Here is a 22,778-nt window from a genome sequence, read left to right as displayed (position 1 = left end):
ATTTAGCAAGACGTGTGCACCAAGGTTGCATTTATTTGATTTAAAAAAAAAACACTGTCACAATTAGATCCAATGAAAACAAAGATGATTGAAAGGCAACAAGTTTCGTTTAGTTTCTTTTAAATGTTTAATAAGTAACTCAAAATAACAACCGACAGCGTGCAACGCACAAACAACGTGCACTTACCACAAATAATGACTGATAGTGAAGACAGAACAGAGAGGAATTTAAGTACACAGATTAACGACTAGACAAGGGACACCTGTGAACAATGGGCTTTATGCACAGCTGCACTACTTCCTGAACTTTAGCCAGCTACTTTGTTTCCTGTCTGCCATTATTGGACAAACTGATTAATCCAGGTGTGTCTGATTATTGTTGTTGGTCAGGCACACCTGGATTAATCAGTTTGTCCAATAATGGCAGACAGGAAACAAAGTTCAGGAAGTAGTGCAGCTGTGCATTAAGCCCATTAAACAATGACAAAATGACAAACAGACAAGGGAACACATGCCAGGATCACATGACTAGAACAGGGGATCACATGACAGACAAGAACCAGGAACAAGAAACAAAACCCAAACCGTGACAAACATATTTTGTGAAATTTAGTCAGAATTTGAAATAACTTTCTTTATTTTTTTAATATATACTGTAATTTATTCCAGTGATGCAAAGCTGAATTTTCAGCATCATTACTCCAGGCTTCAGTGTCACATGTTCCTTCAGAAATCCTTTTTATATTATTTCTGTTTAAAGGGGTCATGACATGGTTTTTTTTATTATTATTATTATGTTCCCTTAGGTGCAATTATAGTATTACTATAGTTTTTTTTACAAAAAACTTTTAAAATGTAGTGATTTATGACCTTTTCCCACCCTGTTTCTCATCCTCTGATTCAAACAGTCTGTTTTGGGGGTGTTTCCCCTTTAAGAGTTCAGTGTTAACGCCCACTGTTATGATTGGCTAACGTCAGTGCCTGTGCATCTGACGTTAACGCCCCCAGCCAGAACATTTGCGGATTCAGCGCAACTGTTTAGTAGCGGGTGATGCATGCGAAGCGATGGCTCTTGCAATGATAAAACCTTATATGTTTGAGCCGGAATCAGAGGAAAATGAACCATCACCACAACAACGAAGACTGGATCAGCCCGTGTCCACATGGAAAGTGAAACTATTTTGAATTAATAAAAAAAATGTAACCCGAGACACTTGAAAACGGATTATTGTTGCATAATTATCCTATAGCTTAATTTGCTAACAGTTTAACATTATTTAACTAATTCCAATGAAATGATAGGGTGTACCACGGACAAAAATGCATGTACAGGCCATCTTTGAAGATGCAGCATTGATAAAGGCAACATTTTTAATTTTCTATCACATGTAGGCCTACTAGAAAGGCGACATATTTTTCTCTTATACAAATGTGTTTATATTAGCCAGTGATAAAAAATAAGTTTGCGTCGTCGTTGTTGAGCCCAGAATAGTCGGCACGGACTTATCTTTGAGCAACAGTTTTCTGGCAAAGCCTGCATCATATTTTTTTTTTTTTTCTCAAAACAGTCATCCTTAAATGTATAGAACAAACGCTTAAACTAACACTGCCGTGACTGAGACGTCCGCAAAAAATAAAGTGCATCCATTTTTCCCTGACGTCTGGATCTTTTTCGGCAGCGTATTCAAAGATGTTGTTTGTCCACAGCCAGGAACAGCACATCTGCGTGGCATCGTCATTTCCCTGTACACAGACCCACTCGCTGTCCGTCGACTGAACACTTGTGGAGCGCGCAGCGATACGAAATGAGCGTAGTTGTCTTGCGCTTAAAGCGTAGCTGTCTTGTGCTGGAGGCGGTCTATATGCAAACGCTGGTACGTCACTTCGTACCGTGACGTCACTTCTTACCATGGATCCAGAACGAGCTGTATTTAGAGCTTGATTAAATAAATGATTCGTTTATAATGGGGAGGACGTCTTAAGCTATGAAACTTGCAGGACGTTTTAATGGTACAAAGACCTCTTATATACCAAAAGATCAAGGCAAATTTGGTTTCTCATGTCATGACCCCTTTAAGAAACGTTTCTGATTATTATCAGTGCTGAAAACAGTTTGGGTGAAACTGTGATACAGTTTTGTAGGTTTCCTTGATGAACTGAAAGTTCAAACGAAGAGCATTTGAAGTAGAAATCGTTTTTGTACTATTATACAATAAATATCTTTAGTGTCACTGAAAGCATCCTTGACAGAATCAGTTTGTGGAAGCTAATTTCTAACAACAAATTCACTATTAGATCATTTTCAAGCTGTAATCTAGTGACAGTGAAACTGAAAATTAAAAGTTGTGCAAGATAAAAGGACAAAACCTAAGACATGCATGCTTTTAAGACGAACTGCTGCTATCGGTGTGCAATCGAATGATCCTTCATCTACATTGCACTCTTTTTGCTGTGGTTTACCAAGTAAACTGTCATCCTTCCTGAGAATCTGTTGTGTTAAATGACACTTTCACGTCTGAGTGTGGATATCTTTGTCTCAATGTAGGTCAACATGTTGCTCATGCGTCTTTGCTGTCCTCTATCGTCGCTGTCTCTCGTCGAATCCGCTTTCTTCCTGAGGTTGAGCTGGGCTCTGAAGGCCTTGCAGAAGATGAAGTATATAAGTGGATCCAAGCAAGCGTTTAGCACTGATAGCAGGACAGTGAGCTCCTTCAGGACGTAGAACGCATGGGCTGTGCAGAGTTTCGCCTGAGGTTTGATAAATGCGTAAGGGAGTCGCACCAGATGATAGGGCACAAAGCACACACAGAAAACAAGCACTAGAACTAGCATGTTGCGTTTAGACTTCCTGAACTTACGGCTGGTGGATGTGGTCTGTGTGGACAACTGAATTTTTCTGATCTTTTGCAGAGTGCCCCAGTAAAGAGCGATCATGGACACCAGCACAAAAACGAAGACCACCATAGACACGCTGTGAGTGATTTTGTAGGCCACACTGAGCTGAGGACTGTGGAAAGCCTCACAGCCGATTTTCTCAGACGTATGATCTCGCGATGATCCCCAGGAGGTCAGGAGAAAGAGGATCAAGTAGATGGAAGAGGTGGCTGACAGCGAGAGCCAAGTAGCTGCGGAAATGTGGCGGGCGGTTCGAACCGTCTGCAGAGAATGAGTCTCCAGTGGCCGGACAATCTTCAGGTACCTGAGGGAAAAAAAAAGAGTTTGAAACAAAAACAAAATCTGAGATGTGTTCATGCTTGGAATTCTATATGTTTATTTCTGAAGAAAGCAGTATAATGGCTTAGGGAAAAATTGCTCACACATTTCTTATACAGTACTAAAGTTTGGAATAATTGAGATTGTTTTAATGGTTTTGAAAGAAGTTACTTTTGCTCACCAAGGCACATTTAAAATACATTAAAAAGGGTGATATTGTGAAATATTGTTTCAATTGAAATGAACTTTTTTCTGTTTTTTTTTTTACTTTATTCCTGTGATTAAAGCTGGATTTTCACCATCATCACTCAAGTCTTCAAGTGTCACATGATGCTTCAGAAAATTTATATAATGAATATCTAATAATATCAGTGTTGAAAATAGTTGTGTTTACCATTAAAAATTTAAATAATAAGTAATAATACTAATATTCATCCAGGGCACATCAAATTAAAATGATAAAATTATAGACATTCATATGCTGATCATACACTGTAAACCCCGAATAAGTTGGCAAAACTTGTACTTATACTTTTTAATTGTTCTTAACTTTAAATGTTTGAGTACATTTCTCAAGTACATTGAGTACTAATTCATGCATTTAACTTAAAAACTTTCATGTGTCATGTTTTTTTTTAATTGATTTATTTATTTGATTGCACTGTAAAGCACTTTGGAACAACTACAGTTGTTAAACTTGTGCTCTATAAATAAAACTTGACGTAATCAATGTGAACACTTTCATTAGTATAAACTTAGCTAGCTTTAACAATCTAGTTTGCTTACATAATTTGTCAGCATGTTAACACTAGTGTTATACAGAAGCACTTGCTGTATGAGTGCAGCAATATAAAGGTTTTATATACAGCGGGTGAAATAAGTATTGAACACGTCACCATTTTTCTCAGAAAATATATTTCCAAAGGTGCTATTGACATGAAATGGTCACCAGATGTTGGTAACAACCCATGTAATCCATACATAAAAAGAAACCAAAACAAATAATTTCAGAAATTAAGTTATGTGTAATAATGTGAAATTACACAGGGAAAAGGTATTGAACACATGAAGAAAGGGAGGTGCAAACAGGCATGGAAAGCCAAGACAACAGCAGAAAACTATCAGTAATAAAAAAGCAATCCAGCCCCCTGTCAGTGCAGATTAATATCAGCTGGGTCAGTCCCAACTGATGGCCTACAAAAAGGTCTCATTGCCAAGGTGTCACACAAGACACATCTTATTTGTTTTGGTTTCTTTGTATGTATGGATTACATGGGTTGTAACCAACATCTGGTGACAATTTCATGTCAATAGCACCTTTGGAAATATATTTTCTGAGAAAAATGGTGACGTGTTCAATACTTATTTCACTCGCTGTATTTGCTCTCAAATCAAGCTGCAAATACCACTTGTCACCACTATCCTAAAACCAACATTAAATTCTTCTAAATTAGCATAACAAAACATGAATCACTACTAAATCTCCCACTTAACATTAATCTTGCACACAAAAAAACCCACATTATATTACACTTAATTTTAGCATTAAAGTAGCCTGGGAAAACCCAGACCACTTCCGGCAAATTTAGATTTGCTCTGCAAGTGGGTCTGGCAAAGAGCCCATTGAAGCCCATTTCCAATCCGTCGAAATCGCGGCACCAATCAGAAACGTTGGGGCGGGCTTTACACGATGACGACAGAGCAGCGGCGGTGACGCAGATTTTGTACATTATAGAGATGGATGCCGCCATGGAACATCACTCGTTCGAATCAGCTATCGCGTCTGTTTCAAGCGATTTAAAATTGTCATTTACAAAAACGGCAAAAGTCGTCAGAAGCCATTGCTACATCTTCCTGAAAAACACAAACAGAGAATTGCTGAGAGTCTCAGATGTTTCTCCGTCGCTCTGATTGGTTTTAGATCTATCCAATTGCGCCCAGAGCCATTTGAGCGACGTCCGTTGGTGACGCCCCTGTGGAAATGAATTGTCTATGGAGCTTTGCCAGACCCTAACTCAGTTACAACTGAGAGTGGTCTGGGTTTTCCCAGGCTAGCGTTAAAGGAGAACTCCGGCGCAAAATGAACCTTTGGTCTAATTACACATTGTTACCTAGTCAACCGTTATCTGAGATTTGTTTTCGTGATTATCGAATGTAAATATAGTTTTATCTCTAAAAACAGTTTAGCCTATAACACTATAACGCTAGTATATAGGGCATTGAGTAATGACAAATAAAAATCGCTTGTTAATACCACTAACAAGGCTCAAAATAGCCCCACACTAACACAGTAGCATAATGAGGGTCCCTACATTCAAACCGAAGCATTGAGAACTTTGACAGTGTCCAGACAGTTTAATAAGAAGATATTTTATACATACAGTCAACTTCGCGTAGCCATCCTTGAAAAACAGTCTCTATCAGTCGATCTACGAACCGCCGAAAATTGTACATTTTCAATACTGATAATAATGAGAACCATTATTAATAAATGGGTAACAGTAATTGATAACTGCGCACTAACTCATTTTTAAAGATACACTAAAATAGAAAACAGTTACTTTTTTAATTGCAGTTAAATTAAAATATTGTTTTCCCCTGGCTGTTTATTAGTTTCACACACTTGTTTCTTTTCTCCTATACACCCCCTGTGTGTTTAAGCCTTGAGTTCTTTCTGTTCAGTGTCTGGTGTTGTCTATGTTAAAAGTGGTTGTGTTATGTATTCTCCTAAGAGTTCCTTGTTTATTTTATTGAAGACTGTCTTTGTTCTCTTCTCTATCACCTTCGTCGTGCGCTGCATACGGCCACAGACCGTGACAATTTTACTGTATTTTTAACCAAATGAATGCAGCCTTGGTGAGCACGAGCTTTCTTTTAAAAAGATTAGAAAATCTTAAAATTATTCCAAACTTGATGGTCAACACCGTGTTAGTATATGTTGCATACCTGTTTGCAGCAATAAAATCCATGAAGAGAATGCTTGCATACATATTTATATAGAAGGCTGTTGCTCCAAAGCTGCAGTAAATATTACGCATTATCTCTGAACTGTTAGCATAGTTAGCAATGCGCAAAGGCAAACAAAGGCAAAGGAAGAAGTCAGCTGCAGCCAGGTTCTTCATGTAGACTGTGACGCTGGACTGGACAGTCTGATGAGTGCAGAAATACACACGCATCGTGATGCAATTCAACACCAGACTGATAAGAAACACTAGTGAGTATGCACATATGAAAACAGGATGAGATCGGACCCTTGAAAATTCACAGGTGGTGTTTTCTTCTGTGCGAGTGGTGTTTGCTGTGGTGTCATCCAGGCCAGCGGTGAAGCTGGTTAGTGGGACTGCAGTTCTAAGTATTTGTGAATCTGCTGACTCCATCTAGATGCACGAGAGAGACAGATTAGTCACCAAATGTACCAGTTTAGTAAATTTACATTAATTGCATGGATGAATTTGTTCATCTTCAAAGTTATATGTTGTAACACATCACTCATAGAATGCAAAATCTTCACAAGTGTAAGATTATGTCTATAAAGCATAAAGATTTATTATTAAATATCTTGCTTTTTGGTGAGACAATGATGATTCTAAACCATTAAACACATTTAAAGGCCAACTGAGATTCCTTGAAACGCAGCATTATTCAGTGTGTTGATGTAACATTCACATTTAAAACAAAACAAAACACTGCAATGTTCTGGGAATGTTAGTTTAACGTTATAAAAATAAAACCTAAAAAAATAACACTTGGAGAACATTCTGTCAAGTTTGTCTCAAGATTCGTACCTCATTCCCTGTGATTTCTTGCACCGCGCATATAAGGGATATTTTTTTTGTAGCCTAAATGCGGTTGTCAAAACCTATAATTTCCAGGAGTTAATTCGATTGTAGAATGCAGTTGTCACTCCCAAAAGTTTATTAAAGGAGAACTCCGGGCAATTTTTAAGTTAATCTTGATCGTTGTACCTTTGTGAGTACTGTCTATAGAAAAAAAAAACGAACCGGATTGGTGCTTGCAACACGGAGCTGCTACCGCTAATGCCCAGAACTCCCACTCAGCTAAAACGGCAGTTATGGGGCATATTCATAAAGTGTGTTTTTGTGCAGACACAAAATGCAATTAAAATGTCTGTTCAACATGAACAAGGTCCTTACATGACAACAAGATGCGTTTAGCAACTTAGACATTGTTTAAATTCACCTGGTGCAAACGTTCCCTGGTGCTATGTGGCAGTTTCAGAAAACAATTCCGCCACAGACCAGGAAAAACTGAGTCTAAAGTCAGTGGCGCGTTATTCAGATGCTATTTTAAGGGCGCATGCTTGGCCATTATGTAGCGTGTGAACAACGCGCATATACTTTGCTTCTCTCATCTACACAGACGCAGCAATTCCCATTTTTGCAAAAAAATTATAATTACAAGGAAATTTTTACCACACGAGGGAAATCATTGTGGTGTCCATGAAGATGTGAAAAAAATAGGCATAAATCTAGCTCACATTTACTCAAATTATTCAGGCTAGTTGTAGTAATGACGGATCAAACCTGTTTGATCAATAGTGGCGAGACACCAGGAAACTAAATTCTGAAGACTGAGAAATCACCTTTACCATCATGTAAGTTGCGTGCGCTGGCAAACCCGCCGTTATAATAGCAATCCGCCATGGAACAAGTGCGCCTGCTCTTAAAGGGAATGTGAGAGGACGCTCTGATTGGTGTATTGCACGTTACACCCAAACCACACCTATGAGTAATGAAGCTACTTCAGACCAACCCATTTTAGATTTGCGTCAAGCGCCAGAGTCATTTATCCAGCCGGTATAATAGCAACAGCGCCTGAGATCCGCCCACAAAGTTACTTTCCTTTCGCGTTTGATACTTGCGTTTCAGATCGTTACAATAAAATACAGGATTCAAACTGACACATTGACCTATTATTTAGTATTCTTGGAAGTTGTGCAGTAACACTTAAACCAAGAAAGAGCTCCATTCACATGTTCTTGCACTTAAAGACAGAGCTAAATATGAAGCGAAACAGATGTAACAGAACACGAGACTCTCAAGCCACATTGACCAGGTTTTATCGAAATCTCACCACTGTGATTGAAATATGCAACACAACAGCACTGTTACCAAATTTCTAACTCAGAGTGTCTATTTACACCAAATATTTAGAGAAATAGCAGCTAATTCTAATAGCAGCTAATTCTAATAGCAGCTAATTGCACATAGCTGCTGCCTTTAAATATAGTGTGATAGATGCATTCTGTGCAAACATCTTAACCTTTGTACAGACTTACCACTTTCATCGGAAAGTATATAGCTAAATATAGCTAAAGCCTGCTCAAAAAGTCGCTAAATGTCTCTGGTTGATATCACACGTTGATTAGCATATTCATTCCATCATTGTCCCTCGTTTGCATGCGTTTGCTTCTCTCCTACTCTCTGTGCACACATATTGTATTATTTTAACACATCCGAAATCACAATAAAGCTGTTTACATTTACCTAATTTGGGGTTTAAAAGATATATAACTTCACCTGACAAAATCACCATACACATACGACAAAGAAAACACCTGTGCTGCGATTTTGGCTATATTTTAAAATGATCACTCAAAGAGGAAGGGAGAAGTAACAGAATGTTTTTTTAGTTATTTTTTTCTCTCACATCACACATCCTCTGTCTGGGTAACAAACCACAAGGAGGATATTCACTTTTCAGTCTCGGATGATTGGTCCAATCTGAGCCTTATCTACCCGTCATACTGTGCGGATAACTTGTGATCTGTTTGTTAATTGTTAAAAATTGTCAAATATATGTACAGTATAATGTATCCAAAATAGCTCTGTCACGGGCGGTCGCAGGAAGCCACACAAAGAAGATTTAAGATCAAGCAGGCAAACAGGCAGAGCAACCAACGCTATCTCACGACCAATTCGTACAAATTTGTACGAGTGATTAAAAGGTGGCTAATTCGTACGAATTTGTACGACCTCACTCGTACGAATTTGTACGATTTGTCTAAACCCACGTGACGGTTGGGTTTAGGGGCGGGGTCAGGGGTAGGTCATTCGTATGAATTCATACGATTTTGGCCAATCGTAAAATATGTACGATTTAGCAAAAAACGTACAAATTCGTACGAGTGAGGTCGTATGAATTGGTACGAATTAGCCAGCTCGTAAAATTCGTACGAATTGCCGTGAGATCGGGTTGGAGCAACACACACCAAGTGTGAAAGTAGACCGAACAGAGAATGAATGTGAGGGATCAATTTGATGAGAACGAAAACAAACTAAAAAGTCCATGATAATGAAACTAACAGAACATAATGGTGACAAGCTCCTTTTTGCAAAAAATAATAAAATAATAATAATAATAATAATCATAATGATAAAAGTTGCAGCAAAAAATTTTGAAAGTTGCTCAATTTGGTTGCAAAATCTCCAAATTGGTAACACTGTCTGTATAAGCCAGCGACTCAGCTGAAAGTATGCATGAAAGTATAATAAGTATAAGACATTTGTTACAAAATCCGATTGAATCTCTGTTGGTGTCTTGCAGTGCTGAGAGCTGCATGCATAATGTGACATTTATTACGTTTAATGACTGGTAAAAACAGTCTCTTTAACAACGGTCAGTTCTGTTCACGGGGGCCACTTTAAGGTGTCCTTTTCTGCGCCACTAATGTTCATGCTGACACTGACACTGTTATGTATAATCTAAAGCATTCAACGAAAATGTTTCATTAGCAGCACAATGTTATCAAGTATATATCTGACAAAGTAATCTATTACACTGTAAAAAAAAAAAAGATTAGTTGTCTCAACTTAACTAAGTCAAGTCATCTTGTTGCTTTGACTGAGTTAATTTGAGTCAACTTATAGTGTCAAGTTTATTACACTTCAAAACACGAATTGATGCATAAACTTGACACTATAAGTTGGCTCAAATTAACTCAGTCAAAGCAACAAGATGACTTGACTTAGTTAAGTTGAGTCAACTAATCTTTTTTTACAGTGATGGGACAAGATGTTTTTGAATGAAGGACAAATAAGCATTGTAATCTACTCTAGTTTACTCAAGGCTAAATTGCTTTTCTTTATGTTTTGTTTCACACGGTTTTTTGAACCACATAATCCAAAATGGTAAATGTAGTATGTTGGGATTACATTCATACTATACACATTCATACATGCTGCACACTATTTATAAGTTGTGTCATGGTAATTACACATACATTACACTTTAGGAAGTTTCCATCATAATTATGGAGTACACTGAGAAGTAATTATGTAAAATAGAGACAACAAAATGTTTTTGTCTTACTCAACAATTAATGCATGATGTAAAAAATATGGAATTTATTTGTGCATTAAGAAATTGCCAACAACCAACAACATGTTCATGGTAGAAACTTAATTCCAATGAACAAATTAGCTAATCATATTTAACTTACTTGAAATCCACTTGTACCCAGGCTGTCCAGTGAGCTTTGATGTTTCATCCTTTTCATTCATTTCCTTTATAACTTCCTTCTTGTAGGCTATCACGTAAAGAGGAAATTGGGGTTTGTATGCGTGTGTGTGAGATAAATGAGTCTGAAAACATGAAAAAAAAAAAATGCAAAAACAGGTGGTTAGGTTGTGACGTGTTGGGATGACACATGCAAGACATTGAAGATACATGGTTGGTTGCAGGACTTAACTGTGTACTGCAGTAATGTATATATATTTTTTTTGTAATTTGCAAGGCAAAGTTGTTTGGTTCTTATTTAGTTCTCAATATGCAAATTATTCGCTGTAGCTGTGGGGCATCCTGCATAATAAGCTACTGTCAATGTCTCGGTCTCAGCCAAACAAAGAACCTCGCACTGAATAATGTTGACAAAAATGGCGAGAACTGGCTAAAATCGGTCAGTTCCAATCTGTTTTTAAACATTCGAGACTGCTCAGTTGTGAGACTAGTGTCAGTGACATTGCTTAGGAGTCCAACAACGTCTGTTGTATACATATTTCTGTGCTGATTTCCTGCCATCTAGTGGAGTCTCTTTTAAATTACATCCATTCAACAAGCTGGAGCAACAGTGCTTTAATGTAACTTCAAATTAACCCAGCATGAAAAGTAGCTTTTATTGCAAGTCAAGAGATTTATATAATACCTCCCGGAGTGGCAAGGCCAGGGTCAAGCTTAAGGAGGGAGGAGCAAATAGTAAGTGTGGCCACTCGAGCCCCCATCGTAAAGATAGGGGAGCAGGATGTGCGGTGAGCTCCTCGAGGGCAGCCAAAAAGAAAACCTGGTGCCTTTCGGCCCTGGTCCCACTCCTCCCGAGGGAGGTCTGTGGACACCCTGCCATCTTGTGCCCGACTCCCGATCCCTCCACCACAGGTGATTCTCATCATCGACTCTTCTTCTACCGTACTGTAGGTCAGTTCGGTTGGTCGGTTTGTGACTGGTAATGGATCTAAAGGATGCATGTTTAGACAATCCAAGGAGTTTACAGTGCGTATAAATCTTAAATGTCTCACTGTTCATTGCTATTCTCATGGTGGAGCCGTTGCTTGCACATTACATCTGCACTTTATTACCGCACTAATTTCACATACTTACTGATTTGATTCTTAATTGTCACAGTAAAATTAAAATGTGAATTTTTTGATAAAGTTGAGGTTCAGGTAAACATTTAATGTGATTAATAAAATAAAAATGTATGACTGCGAACATAATTTACAACAACTGCAAACATCTAATTAATTGTGATTTTTATCAGAACATGTTGTTTATTATGATGCACACATCTCATTTTAACAATGAAACGTAATATGTGATGTATGTCCAACAACAATAGATGTGCATGTGTCTGATCTACTAATAAAACTTACTCTTAATCATAATATAATAATAATAATAATTCACAATAAACAGAGCAATTCCAATAGTGTCCTCACACCATCGGTGCTCGGGCCCTAATTACATTTATATAGCGCTTTTCTCTGCACTCAAAGCGCTTTACAGAAGGGGGGAATCTCCTCAACCACCACCAATGTGCAGCATCCACTTGGATGATGCGACGGCAGCCATATTGCGCCAGAACGCCCACCACACACCAGCTTACTGGTGGAGAGGAGACAGAGATGAAGCCAATCAGTGTATATATATATATATATGGAGATGATTAGGAGGCCATGATGGACAGAGGCCACTGGGCAAATTTGGCCAGGATGCCAGGGTTACACCCCTACTCTTTTGAAAGATATCCTGGGATTTTTAATGACCACAGAGAGTCAGGACCTCGGTTTAACGTCTCATCCGAAGGACGGTGCTCTTTGACAGTAGTTTCCCTGTCACTACACTAGGGCATTAGGACCCACTCAGACCACAGGGTGAGCGCCCCCTGCTGGCCTCACTAACACCTCTACCAGCAGCAACCTGGATTTTCCATTTAGGTCTCCCATCCAGGTACTAACCAGGCTCAGCCCCGCTTAGCTTCAGTGGGCAACCAGTCTTGGGCTACAGGGTGATATGGCTGCTGGCAATATGGTTATTTTCTATTAATATCGAAGGTTATTTACGCTTAATATGTAGCTCTGTTTGACACATTTTGTACCAGGTGTCCCTGCTTCACGTCTCGAACACTTAAAGCTGCCGTCGGCAACATTTTTTTATCAAATTCAGTGAAATTGACACTATAATCCGACAGAACAACACAAATAAGGTGGTTTTAGAAAAAAACCCGAGCTTCTAACTCCACCTGGAGCGTGTTATTTTGTTTTGCAAAAATCCACCGCTCCCGGATCATCGGGTCTAATCAGCGCAGGGGGATGTGAGATCTGACTGTCAATCACAGGTCGTGCACAAATCACAGATCCCCCTCCCTCGCGCAGACGTTACAATATCACATGCACACGACACGCCTGAAGTTCGCCTGAAGATTGTACGAAGCGTGATGGCAGAGAGAAAATCTAATAACAAGCTTCCAATTCCTCGGTTATTGCTATCTATGGATAGATTAGCCAGGGCAGCCTACCTCCGAGTCTATGGTGTTGATCGATGCTGAAGACGGACGCGTTCACAGAAAATCAGGTACACACGCACTGACGATGGGCGGGTGCTCGTTGGTAGTGGGGGAGGGGCATGAGAGTTGTAAACATTCAAAATATTGTCTAAGTCCACTCAATCTGCCAGACTTGCCGACGGCAGCTTTAAGGGGTCCTTGCCCTGAAAAACATTGTAAACCCCCGCTTTAGAAGGACCTTCTGTCGGGAGGCCCCCCTTGGTCTTTCTGACATGTCTTGAACGGACCATCTGATTGGTCTATTGCGCTGTTCACACAGTAAATCCCACCTCTCGGTTTTTTGGCACGTTTCGCATTTGCAAATCAGTCTGAATGAATAAATAATCGCGTTAACGGGAAGACTGATTAAAAAGTAGGTAACATCTCACCCACTTGATACCTCCGCTTTGTCATGTCACGTTCAAACTTGAAATTACTTGTAAACGTGATCCGTGGGGATTTATATTGAGCAATCAGTCTGTTAGGTGAAGTTAGGTAAACCAGTAAATGAAATATGAAATTTGTTACTGCGCTCTCATGTTTATTATTTTGGAATAAATGTAAAAAAGGATGAGAAATCTTGTTGAGAAATATACTTTGTTTTTTGTCACAATCACGTTAGTTTGGACTCGTTATGATTCGTCGTCGCTCCGGCAAACTCCGCCCTCCCTCGATCGCTCCACCTCTGCCCTCCTGATCCCCGCTTCCATCTATAAGTCTTTGGTCTCTCTCCACCCCATCAGCTCTCCTTTTGCCCGGTGGGCTTCACCTCTATCACCGTCGTCGCCTCCAGCCGCCCGTAAGGTGAGGTCGCACTTCCTTACACCATGGCTGCTCCCTCCTGCGCCGCCGCCATGGAGTGTATTCCTGGCTGTGGCCTGGGTCTTGAAGGGTCGGTCAAAATCCTTTGTCTCTTCAGTCAGTAAATATATATAGTATATATATAGGGGCAGGACATATAAGATATTCTTCATCCTGCCTCCTTTTCATCATGGTTTTATAAATTATATATATGAGGATGATGAAGTAAGTTTTGTTGGAAATATCCATGAATGAAATAAATATAATCAATCAATCAATCAATCAATATATATTTCATTCTATATCCTTTTGAATGCTTACATTACTTTTATACAAATCAATAATCAAATATATGCATTATCACATAATCATTTCTATATTCTTTTGTGCTTGTGAATTTATATTTTTCTCTTGAATACATGTTGAGATCAGTAACCAGATCTTTTAGGTGCATTCCAGTCCTGGCCTAAGCACGTAGGACACGTTTCGCACGTACCTCACGAAACCCACGAATCTTCAGGGGTCAAGGGTGACATGTGGTTCTTCTTCTCTGGACAGAGGAGCAGCTATACAGTGCTTTACATGTTGTATTAAATGTATTCTTTCGTGTATATTTTCTCTAGAGAGCAATGCCATTTCTCTGCCTTTCTTCCTGAGGAGCTATGTTTTGGCTAACTGATAATACGAAGCTCAATCACTCTTCGGCCTTGGTGATGTTTTTGGTGATGTTTTTGGTGGTGTTTTGTGTGTGTGTGTGTGTTTGACTTTCTACGTAGGCATTTGGGACACAACACTCAGCGCATAGGAGGGCTCTCCTCTAACCTGCGAGGTCAACTCTGACCTAAATCTAAGGATTGGCGACAACTATCCAAACTAATGGCGATAGGCATCCATATCTGCTCACATGTGTGGAATTGTTTAGGGTTTTATGTTCTCTTAGCCAATCAGATGTATGATGATGCGATGCTTGCCCTTGCAAAATGGTATAATTGGTGTATTATTTTTGTGTAAGGTAGAGTTGGCTTGCGACCTCCTCGTGAGACTTTGACGCTCGCTCTACCGATGAAACTGCAAACTATTCTTCAGTAAAATTGTATCTTTTTGATTGAACCTCACGACTCCTGGTCATCTTTCTACATATCTGGTCTCGGGTCTTATAACTGTTACACCCCCTAACAGTTTCCATCTGCACGCCCCTGTTCAAGACCATTCCTTGGCTTTCTCCACCATCATCAGTTCCCTGGACTTTGTATGTCCTCCTCCCGGTCGTCCGTCCACCTCCAGAACCTCCTCCTGTCTGTGCCCTTCCTTCACCAGCCCTCTTCGCCATATCTTCATCCTCTACTTCTCCTCTTCTCTACGATGTCACCAAGAGGGGGCGTTCTGTCACAATCAAACGTTGGACTTATGGAAAACTTATGGACTTTGGAAATATGTTCAGCTGTGCACTCATCAATCACTATCATTATCACCTGTATATATGTTCTGTTTCAGTTCAGTGTCCGGTATCGTCTTTTGTGGATGTGTTGTATGTTGCTCCATTCGTTTGGTTTACCCGTTGGATTTAATAAATATTACCTTATTACCTTCATCTTCATCATCGTGTATGTTTATACAACCTGCCCTGTAACAGTTTTAATAAGTAGTACAATAAATGCATTATTAATGTAAAAATACAAAATACAATTGTTTTCTTGTTGCCTTAATGTTTATTTAATATAAAAAATCGTCAACATTAAGTGTAAATGAAACATGAATAAAAAAATAAAATAAAATAAAAACACAGCAAGGCCTCATAAATCAAGGAATTGTGCTGCCGTAGCAGCAGCGCAATGATATTACAAACTTAGTGCCGGTCACGTTGGAAGTTTTCTAGCTGGGGACTATTTCCAGGCGCTGCGTAACATCATTGCGCTTCTGCACCCATGCTACGGCAGCACAGTTCCTTGATTATTACGCAGGAATGAGAGTATAGTTCCTAGTCATATTAGCCTAGAAAATCACAACTTTTCATTTTCTGTCGGTCTTAGTACACGATGTAACTCCAGAAGAGTCAAGTTTTAAATAGGAAAAATATCTAAACTCTTTGGTCATTTTTTTGAGAGAGATGCTAACGGTCTAATCAGATTCAATGATCTATGCTAAGCTATGCTAAAAGTGCTACCGCCAGACCCGGAGATCGGCTGAATGGATTTGAAAACGGTAAAACTCAACTCTTTAACTCTAGGGGAGTTGGAAAATCAGCTTATTTACAAAAAAGTGGAGTGTTCCTTTAAGACGCAATTGTTGATCTGTTGACATTCTGACAAAAAAAATGTATAAAGTAAAAATTAAATGTACGGTATAAATGACAAATATTTCAGTAGATGTTTCATGTTTGATCTTCACTGGATCTTTGAAAATCTTTCTTCTTCCTGAGCTGGGCTCTAAAGGCTTTGCAGAAGATGAAGTATATAAGAGGATCGAAACAGACATTTAGCACTGCAATCAAGATAGTCAGCTCCTTCAGGATGTTTAATGCTTGAGCTGTTGTACAGTCACTGCTGAACACGTAAGGCAGTCTCACCAGATGATAGGGCACAAAGCACACGCAGAAAACTACCACTAGAACTAGCATGTTGCGTTTAGACTTGTCAAACTTATGGCTGCTAGATGTGGTCTGTGTGGTCAACTTGGCTTGTCGGATCTTTTGCAGAGTCTTCCAATATAGAAAAACCAGAGACATTAGCACAAACACGAAGACTACAATGGAGGCACAGTGGATGATTTTGTAGGCCACACTGAGTTCGGGACTGTGCTGGGATTCGCAAGTAAATTCACCAAGCTTTTGATCCCGGGCAGTCTGAAGAAAGAGAATCAAGTAGATGGAAGACGTGGCTGACAGCGAGAGCCAAGTAGCTGCGGAAATGTGGCGGGCGGTTCGAACCGTCTGCAGAGAATGAGTCTCCAGTGGCCGGACAATCTTCAGGTACCTGAGATGACAGATTGAAACAATCAGAATGCAGTTAATATCAATTTGCGCTCCTATATGAGATTAATTTACAATGTATCACATTCACAGGCTTGAAAAAACATGCCTGTGGTGATGTTTATGCATAATGATATTACGTTGCTTCTTGCACTTTTCACGGCATGTACAGTCAGTGGCTCGAAGCACATCTAGGTTTATCCAAAAGATTAACTTGAATCTGGCAACATTCTGGCGATTAAATATCCGGTGAATGGCACTAAAAGGTTAATGCTCTAATGTACTATCTACAATCAACCTGACCCTACACCTTACAGATAGTTTTAACAAAAGCAAATGTGAGATAAAAATGCATTTGCTGAAGCAACCATGTCATTTGATATTTTAACTTGCTTCTACAAGTCTTTGAGATTATTTAGAGTGACTTGTTTATCACGGGATTCAAGCGCTCCACATCTGCATGCTGTAGGTGAGTTACCAAGCAAGTGCACAGCATCTGAAAAGCCATACACATGGGGTTGGTTATTTAGTTTACAAATCATCCAAAATGGTAAGTGTTTTGAGGTCATAACATAGAATCGTGCAAGTAACCGCACAAATCAAGTTGTTGGTGTTTTACTGCCACTAGAGCTCATTTAAGATGGAAAGTGCAGTAAATGGTAAATGGAGTTTTGCCAAAATGTAGGTAGAGGCATGTTTTTTTTTTATATGTGCCTTGGTTGACATATCTATAGTACTTATTTGATTGCCTTTGATTTTAAATTTTAAGACCTTGAGTAATTTGGAATAATAATAACTACCAATGATTTTTATAAGTCCTTGAATGCATCAAACTCAATGCCATAAGTCATTACTGTGTGGTTGCAAAAGGGTGTGTTTTTTGCACATTGGTGTTTCCTTGGTTTCCTTGGTGTCTTGGGTGGCTCTAAAGAAATCAACAATCTTTGCTAAGAGAAAGTATATGAATGTTTCCCTCAATGTTTTTAAAATCTGGTATGGAAATTTTAGCTAACACTTTTGTGCGTTTAAGTGTGATCAGATGCATTTTAGAGACTTGGGGTACTGTACAAAATGGTCTCTAAGTTTTCATTCATAATATCTTAATTTTTTGTTTTGAATATCAACAAAAGTCTTCGGGAGTTTGGAATGACATGAGGGCAAGTAAATGATGACTTAAATGATTTAAATTTTTGGGTCAACTTTCCATTTAAAGGCTAATGTCCACTCTTAAATGTAAGTGTTTAGGTTTTTTTTACTCATTTTTGTCAGTTGCATACCTGTTTGCAGCAATAAAGTCCATGAAGAGAATACTTGCATACATGTTTATATAGAAGGCTGTTGCTCCAAAGCTGCAGTAAATATTGTGTATCTTCAAGGAATAGTTAGCATTGTTAGCAATGCGCAAAGGCAAACAAAGGCAAAGGAAGAAGTCAGCTGCGGCCAGGTTCTTCATGTAGACTGTGACGCTGGACTCGACACGCTGATTAGTGCAGAAATACACACGCATCGTGATGCAATTCAGCACCAGACTGACAAGAAACACCAGTGAGTAGCTAAATGTGAAAACCAGGTGGTCTGAAACATCTGTAAATTTACAGGAAACGTTTGTTCTGTTGGTTATGTTTGCTACTGGGGAAGTGGTAAAGATGGTAGAGGTCACTGCTGACTCCATCTAGATGCAAGAGAGACAGATACCAATGAGAAAACATTCTAATTTGCAACAATGTCATATACAAACTTTGCAATCTACTGTAGTCTTGCAGTACAAACAAACAAATTCTGACAGTAACGATGTTTACCATTGTAACAGTAACATACTATAGGAAGCAATGCATTCTGGGCAATTTACTATAAAGCAGCCTATTGCAATTGAATTTACTATGAACATGTATGGAGATTTCACACTCAGAAACTGTGCCCGAAATTGCCTCTTATACTCTTTTGATACCTGTATATAAATCATTCATTTGTTCAAATAATCAACACAATATTCTGAATATGATCTTTATGATTATTATACCCCTTAAGTGATCTCATGATGTAGTTTCTGTTAGAGTTACTGTAATTCATAATGTGAAGTTAATTATCATTTCACTCTTAGGGCCCTAAGATACACCCAAATCAACGTGGCACCAAGTGTTTTTTGCTAGTTCCAGCCCGACGCAGTTATCATTTTCATGACCTGGGCCACATTGTTTAAATAGCAAATCCATTTGCGCCCATTTGTGCACCCATGGGCATGCTGGTCTGAAAGCGAGGTATGTTCAGGCGCTTGTTGCTATTTTGAGGCAACTGAAATAGACTGCGCCATTAACCAACAAAAACCTGGTCTAAAGTCAATGGCGCAGTATTTTTGTATTTATTTAAAGGGTGCATTAGTAATATTAACCTATAGGCGGGTGCACAACGCGCATACACTCTGCTTATTACACACAGGGACGCTCAGCAGAACACAAACATGCCAAATATAAAAAAATAAAAGGATTACAGTGTAAAAGATTTTATTGTGTACATAGATATGGCGGAATCCCGCTTGTCCCGTAGATGGTCTGCTTGGTCGAGCTTTAACCTCGCGCACGAGCAGATCCGTTTCCTCTCTGGAGAAGTTTTCAGTGTTTCCGCTTGCAAATTTCGCCATGTAAAAAGGGAATCCGCCATGGCACGGGCGTAGCTGTCTTTTAAAGGGAATGGGTGACGAGACTCTGATTGGTTTATTGGCAACCGGGCATCTGACTGCCAAGGATGCTGGAGGAACTCCACCAGGGGTTCACCAGCCAGGGAACTCTCCTGAGGAGCAGAATAAGCACTTGTATCACGTTCACAGAGGGGAATGGCGCAGCAAGCGAGACGCCGAACCATCCTTCCTGTATGGTATCTGTTTGTACACAACACACAGGGAGACACCGGCTCCACTCAGAGATTGTAGAATCTTGTGAATGTGTTAGGTGTCAGGGGTTGCACGACTACTGATTTCTGCTAGTCGATTTCTTATCAAAACGATACTCGAGTTACTCGACTACTTGTGGTTCATGCTACTGTAAATGAAAAGACATGAAATAGCTAGTTCTCTTACGAGAGGTTCTCTCGTACTGCGTACTGAAAGTACGCACCGGGTAAAGTCTCTTTGCTCGAGATATTGAAGCCAAAATTTATCCTTAAATTTCTATATATTGTAAACGCAGTGCAGCAGCAGTCAGACCTAGAGCGGGCAATCTAGCGCGCTCATTGGCTGCTCCGCGGCAACTGCTGCAGCCTACCGCTTCGCGCCCTCACACGGCAAAGCCCGCCGAAATGGGAGTGGCTTAGCGTATATAAGGGGCAGTCAGGCTGCTAAACACTTGATTTTCATCTCTTCAGCGACGCTCTATGCACGCTGACCTCTGAGAGAAGCCGCCGCCGTCGAATCCAGCGACCAGCCAGCTTAGGACAGCGCCTGAGGAAGCCGGCCGTCTTCGCCACCTTCAGCCGTCCGTGCCAGCTACGCTATCCGGCGACAAGAGTATCCTTTCTATATTTACCTCTCCGTGAGCTCGCCGCCGCGACTCACGTCCTAAAAGAGCAGGCGTTTGTACAAAAATGCCTCGTCTTTCCTGCGGTTCGTGCCGAACCGCGCTCAGCGACGGAGACCGCCACGTGATTTGCGCTCTCTGCCTGGGCCGAGACCACGTAGCCATCGCTCTCTCGACGGGTGGCTGCATCGAGTGTGATGAGATGGCGATTTCGACCCTGCGGGCTCGACTCGCCCTCTTCGACGTCGAGGCTGTCGCTCCGCCTCTCTCCAGTGGCCCGCGAAAGAAGAAGCGCCGTGCCCAGAGACTCCCGGAGCCCGTCGCTCGCGAACGCTCGCCGGAACCTTCCCCTCGAGCTTCGCGTTCCCCTTCACCGCCCCCCCTTCCCGACGCGCAGATGACGGCTTCGGCCCTCACTGCCGTCGACACAGGGGACGAGGCGGGGGATGACGCCATCGACAGCTGTTCTCTCCTGGCGTCGGACAGTGAAGAGTGGTCTGGATCAGCACACTCCACCTCCTCTTCGACGCAGGAACCTGGCAAGGCCCGGTCTAATGTGGACGCCGAACTTATCCGCCTCCTCACCATGGCCGTTGACCAACTGGGCCTGGACTGGTCTCCACCGGAGGCGCCCGCGCCCAACAGGCTCGATGGGTGCTTTCTACCTAGCCGCCGCCTAGCGCCTGCCTCTAGGTCAGCACCCTTCTTGCCGGAGCTCCACGCCGAGCTCTCTAAATCGTGGAACGCTCCATTCTCCGCGAGACTCCGCTCCCCTGCTTCCTCGACTCTCTCCCAAGTGGACGGAGCCATCGAAAAAGGCTACAGCCGGATTCCCCCAGTGGAAGAGGCGGTCGCAGTGCACCTTTGCCCGCCATCACCAAAATGGCGCTCAAAGTCTGCCCTCCCGTCGAAAGCCTGCAGGACCACCTCAGCCCTTGTCGGCCGCGCTTTCGCCGCCGCCGGACAAGCCGCTTCCGCCCTGCATTCTATGGCTGTCCTCCAGATCCTCCAGGCTGAACTCCTCCGCCGTTTGGACGAGAAACGCCCGGTTCAGGACATCGTGACGGATCTGCGCAGCGCGACGGATCTTTCCCTCCGCGCCACGAAATCCGCAGCACAGGCAATGGGACGATGCATGGCTTCACTCACGGTAACGGAGAGGCACCTTTGGCTGACGCTCGCCGAGATGAGTGAGGCTGAACGCGCCGTGTTCCTCAACGCCCCGCTCTCCCCCGCCGGCCTCTTCGGCCCTGCGGTGACCGGGATTGTGGACAGGTTTTCTGAGGTACAGAAAACATCTCAAGCCATGAAGCTGGCCGCCCTCGATCGCGCTCAAACAGCCGTCACAGACCGCCTCCCCCCCGGGGACCGCGGCAGAAGATCGTGCTGAAGCCTGAGGCCGCGAAATCCTCCTAGCAACCGCGAAGAGGAAAAGATGCGCGAGTCCCGCCGCCGCCGCCGGACCGCCATCAAAGTTAACCGCTCTGTCAGTCCCCTTAAACAAGGCTACTGCAGTTGTGTATTCAGCAGCCAACGAGCCACTCACAGTACACGCTCGCCTGCACACAAACGCCGTTTTCACGGCGACCCAGATAAATCACAAAAAGAGTGTAATGTCTGTACATGCGGCTCACGCCGATTGTGTTCTATGTGTAGAAAATGTGCCCACTCCAATGTGTTCACCCCTACACACAAGCACGTCCCCCATATTTGTCACAGAGCCCACTCACATAAAGCGGGCACGTACCGCTCGAGTGTTAAATGTAGGATTTGTGCCCACGTCCCAGTGCCCACACCTACAAAATGTCCGCTCTGCTGTACAGTTATCACGGGGGGCGAAACTAATAAAGCCAATAGGCCGTGTTTCAGATATAAGCGCTGCACGTGCTCACGAGCACGCGCGCTTACTGACGAACACTGTTCCCCCCATATCGCTCACAAGCACCGCTGTTCGCGCCACAGACTATTCTCCGTCCCTAGCGACCGAGTTACTGAATGTGAAACGGCAGGCTGCTGTAGCCAGCGAGCAGCATTACTCAGCAAACGAGGGCGCGCGCGCCGCGCTGATACCTCCGTTTCAGTTTCTCGAGCCCGCGCAGTGCGGCGCTCAGGACGCGGAGACCATTCTGCCCCTAGCTATGCGTGCGAAAGCATGGGAAGCGATCCCGGGCGTGTCAGAATGGGTGCTGAATGTTGTAAGACAGGGCTATACACTGCAGTTCGTTCGCCG

The 22,778-nt window shown here is 41.7% G+C and overlaps 2 protein-coding genes across 3 annotated transcripts in view; both read right to left on the bottom strand.

Annotated features, from left to right (window-relative positions):
* Positions 1-1,558: 1,558 nt before the first annotated feature.
* On the bottom strand, positions 1,559-10,819 carry gpr206 (P2Y purinoceptor 14). Its single transcript, XM_079610468.1, has 3 exons — positions 10,676-10,819; positions 6,160-6,590; positions 1,559-3,199 (listed from the first exon to the last, which is right to left on the bottom strand). The coding sequence occupies exons 1-3, from the start codon at positions 10,730-10,732 to the stop codon at positions 2,497-2,499; spliced, it is 1,191 nt and encodes a 396-aa protein (XP_079466594.1). The 5' UTR covers positions 10,733-10,819; the 3' UTR covers positions 1,559-2,496.
* A 4,951-nt stretch (positions 10,820-15,770) lies between these two features.
* The window catches only part of LOC306997576 (P2Y purinoceptor 14), a 44,435-nt gene continuing 37,427 nt past the window's right edge, over positions 15,771-22,778 (bottom strand). Inside the window, exons 1-3 of one of the 2 annotated variants that reach the window (XM_079610892.1) lie at positions 19,060-19,173; positions 18,317-18,711; positions 15,777-17,043 (exon numbers count right to left, since the gene is read on the bottom strand). In XM_079610892.1, coding sequence (XP_079467018.1) covers positions 16,443-17,043; positions 18,317-18,711 — 996 coding nt within the window. In that variant the 5' untranslated portion in view covers positions 19,060-19,173 and the 3' untranslated portion in view covers positions 15,777-16,442. Of the gene's footprint in view, positions 17,044-18,316; positions 18,712-19,059; positions 19,174-22,778 lie in introns of those variants that run through there. The other variant, XM_079610891.1, reaches the window with a different exon arrangement.

Source organism: Phoxinus phoxinus, assembly GCF_949152265.1.
Source record: "Phoxinus phoxinus genome assembly, chromosome: 4".
Taxonomy (NCBI): Eukaryota; Metazoa; Chordata; class Actinopteri; order Cypriniformes; family Leuciscidae; genus Phoxinus; species Phoxinus phoxinus.
This window is presented reverse-complemented; position numbering and strand designations above follow the sequence as displayed.

Coding starts and splice junctions, on each gene's coding strand:
- gpr206 (XM_079610468.1), bottom strand. CDS start 10,732: ATGAAAAGGATGAAACATCAAAGCTCACTGGACAGCCTGGGTACAAGT. Junction 6,591..10,675: donor TGGGTACAAGTGGATTTCAA/GTAAGTTAAATA, acceptor TCGTGCATCTAG/ATGGAGTCAGCAGATTCACA. Junction 3,200..6,159: donor GATTTTATTGCTGCAAACAG/GTATGCAACATA, acceptor TTTTTCCCTCAG/GTACCTGAAGATTGTCCGGC.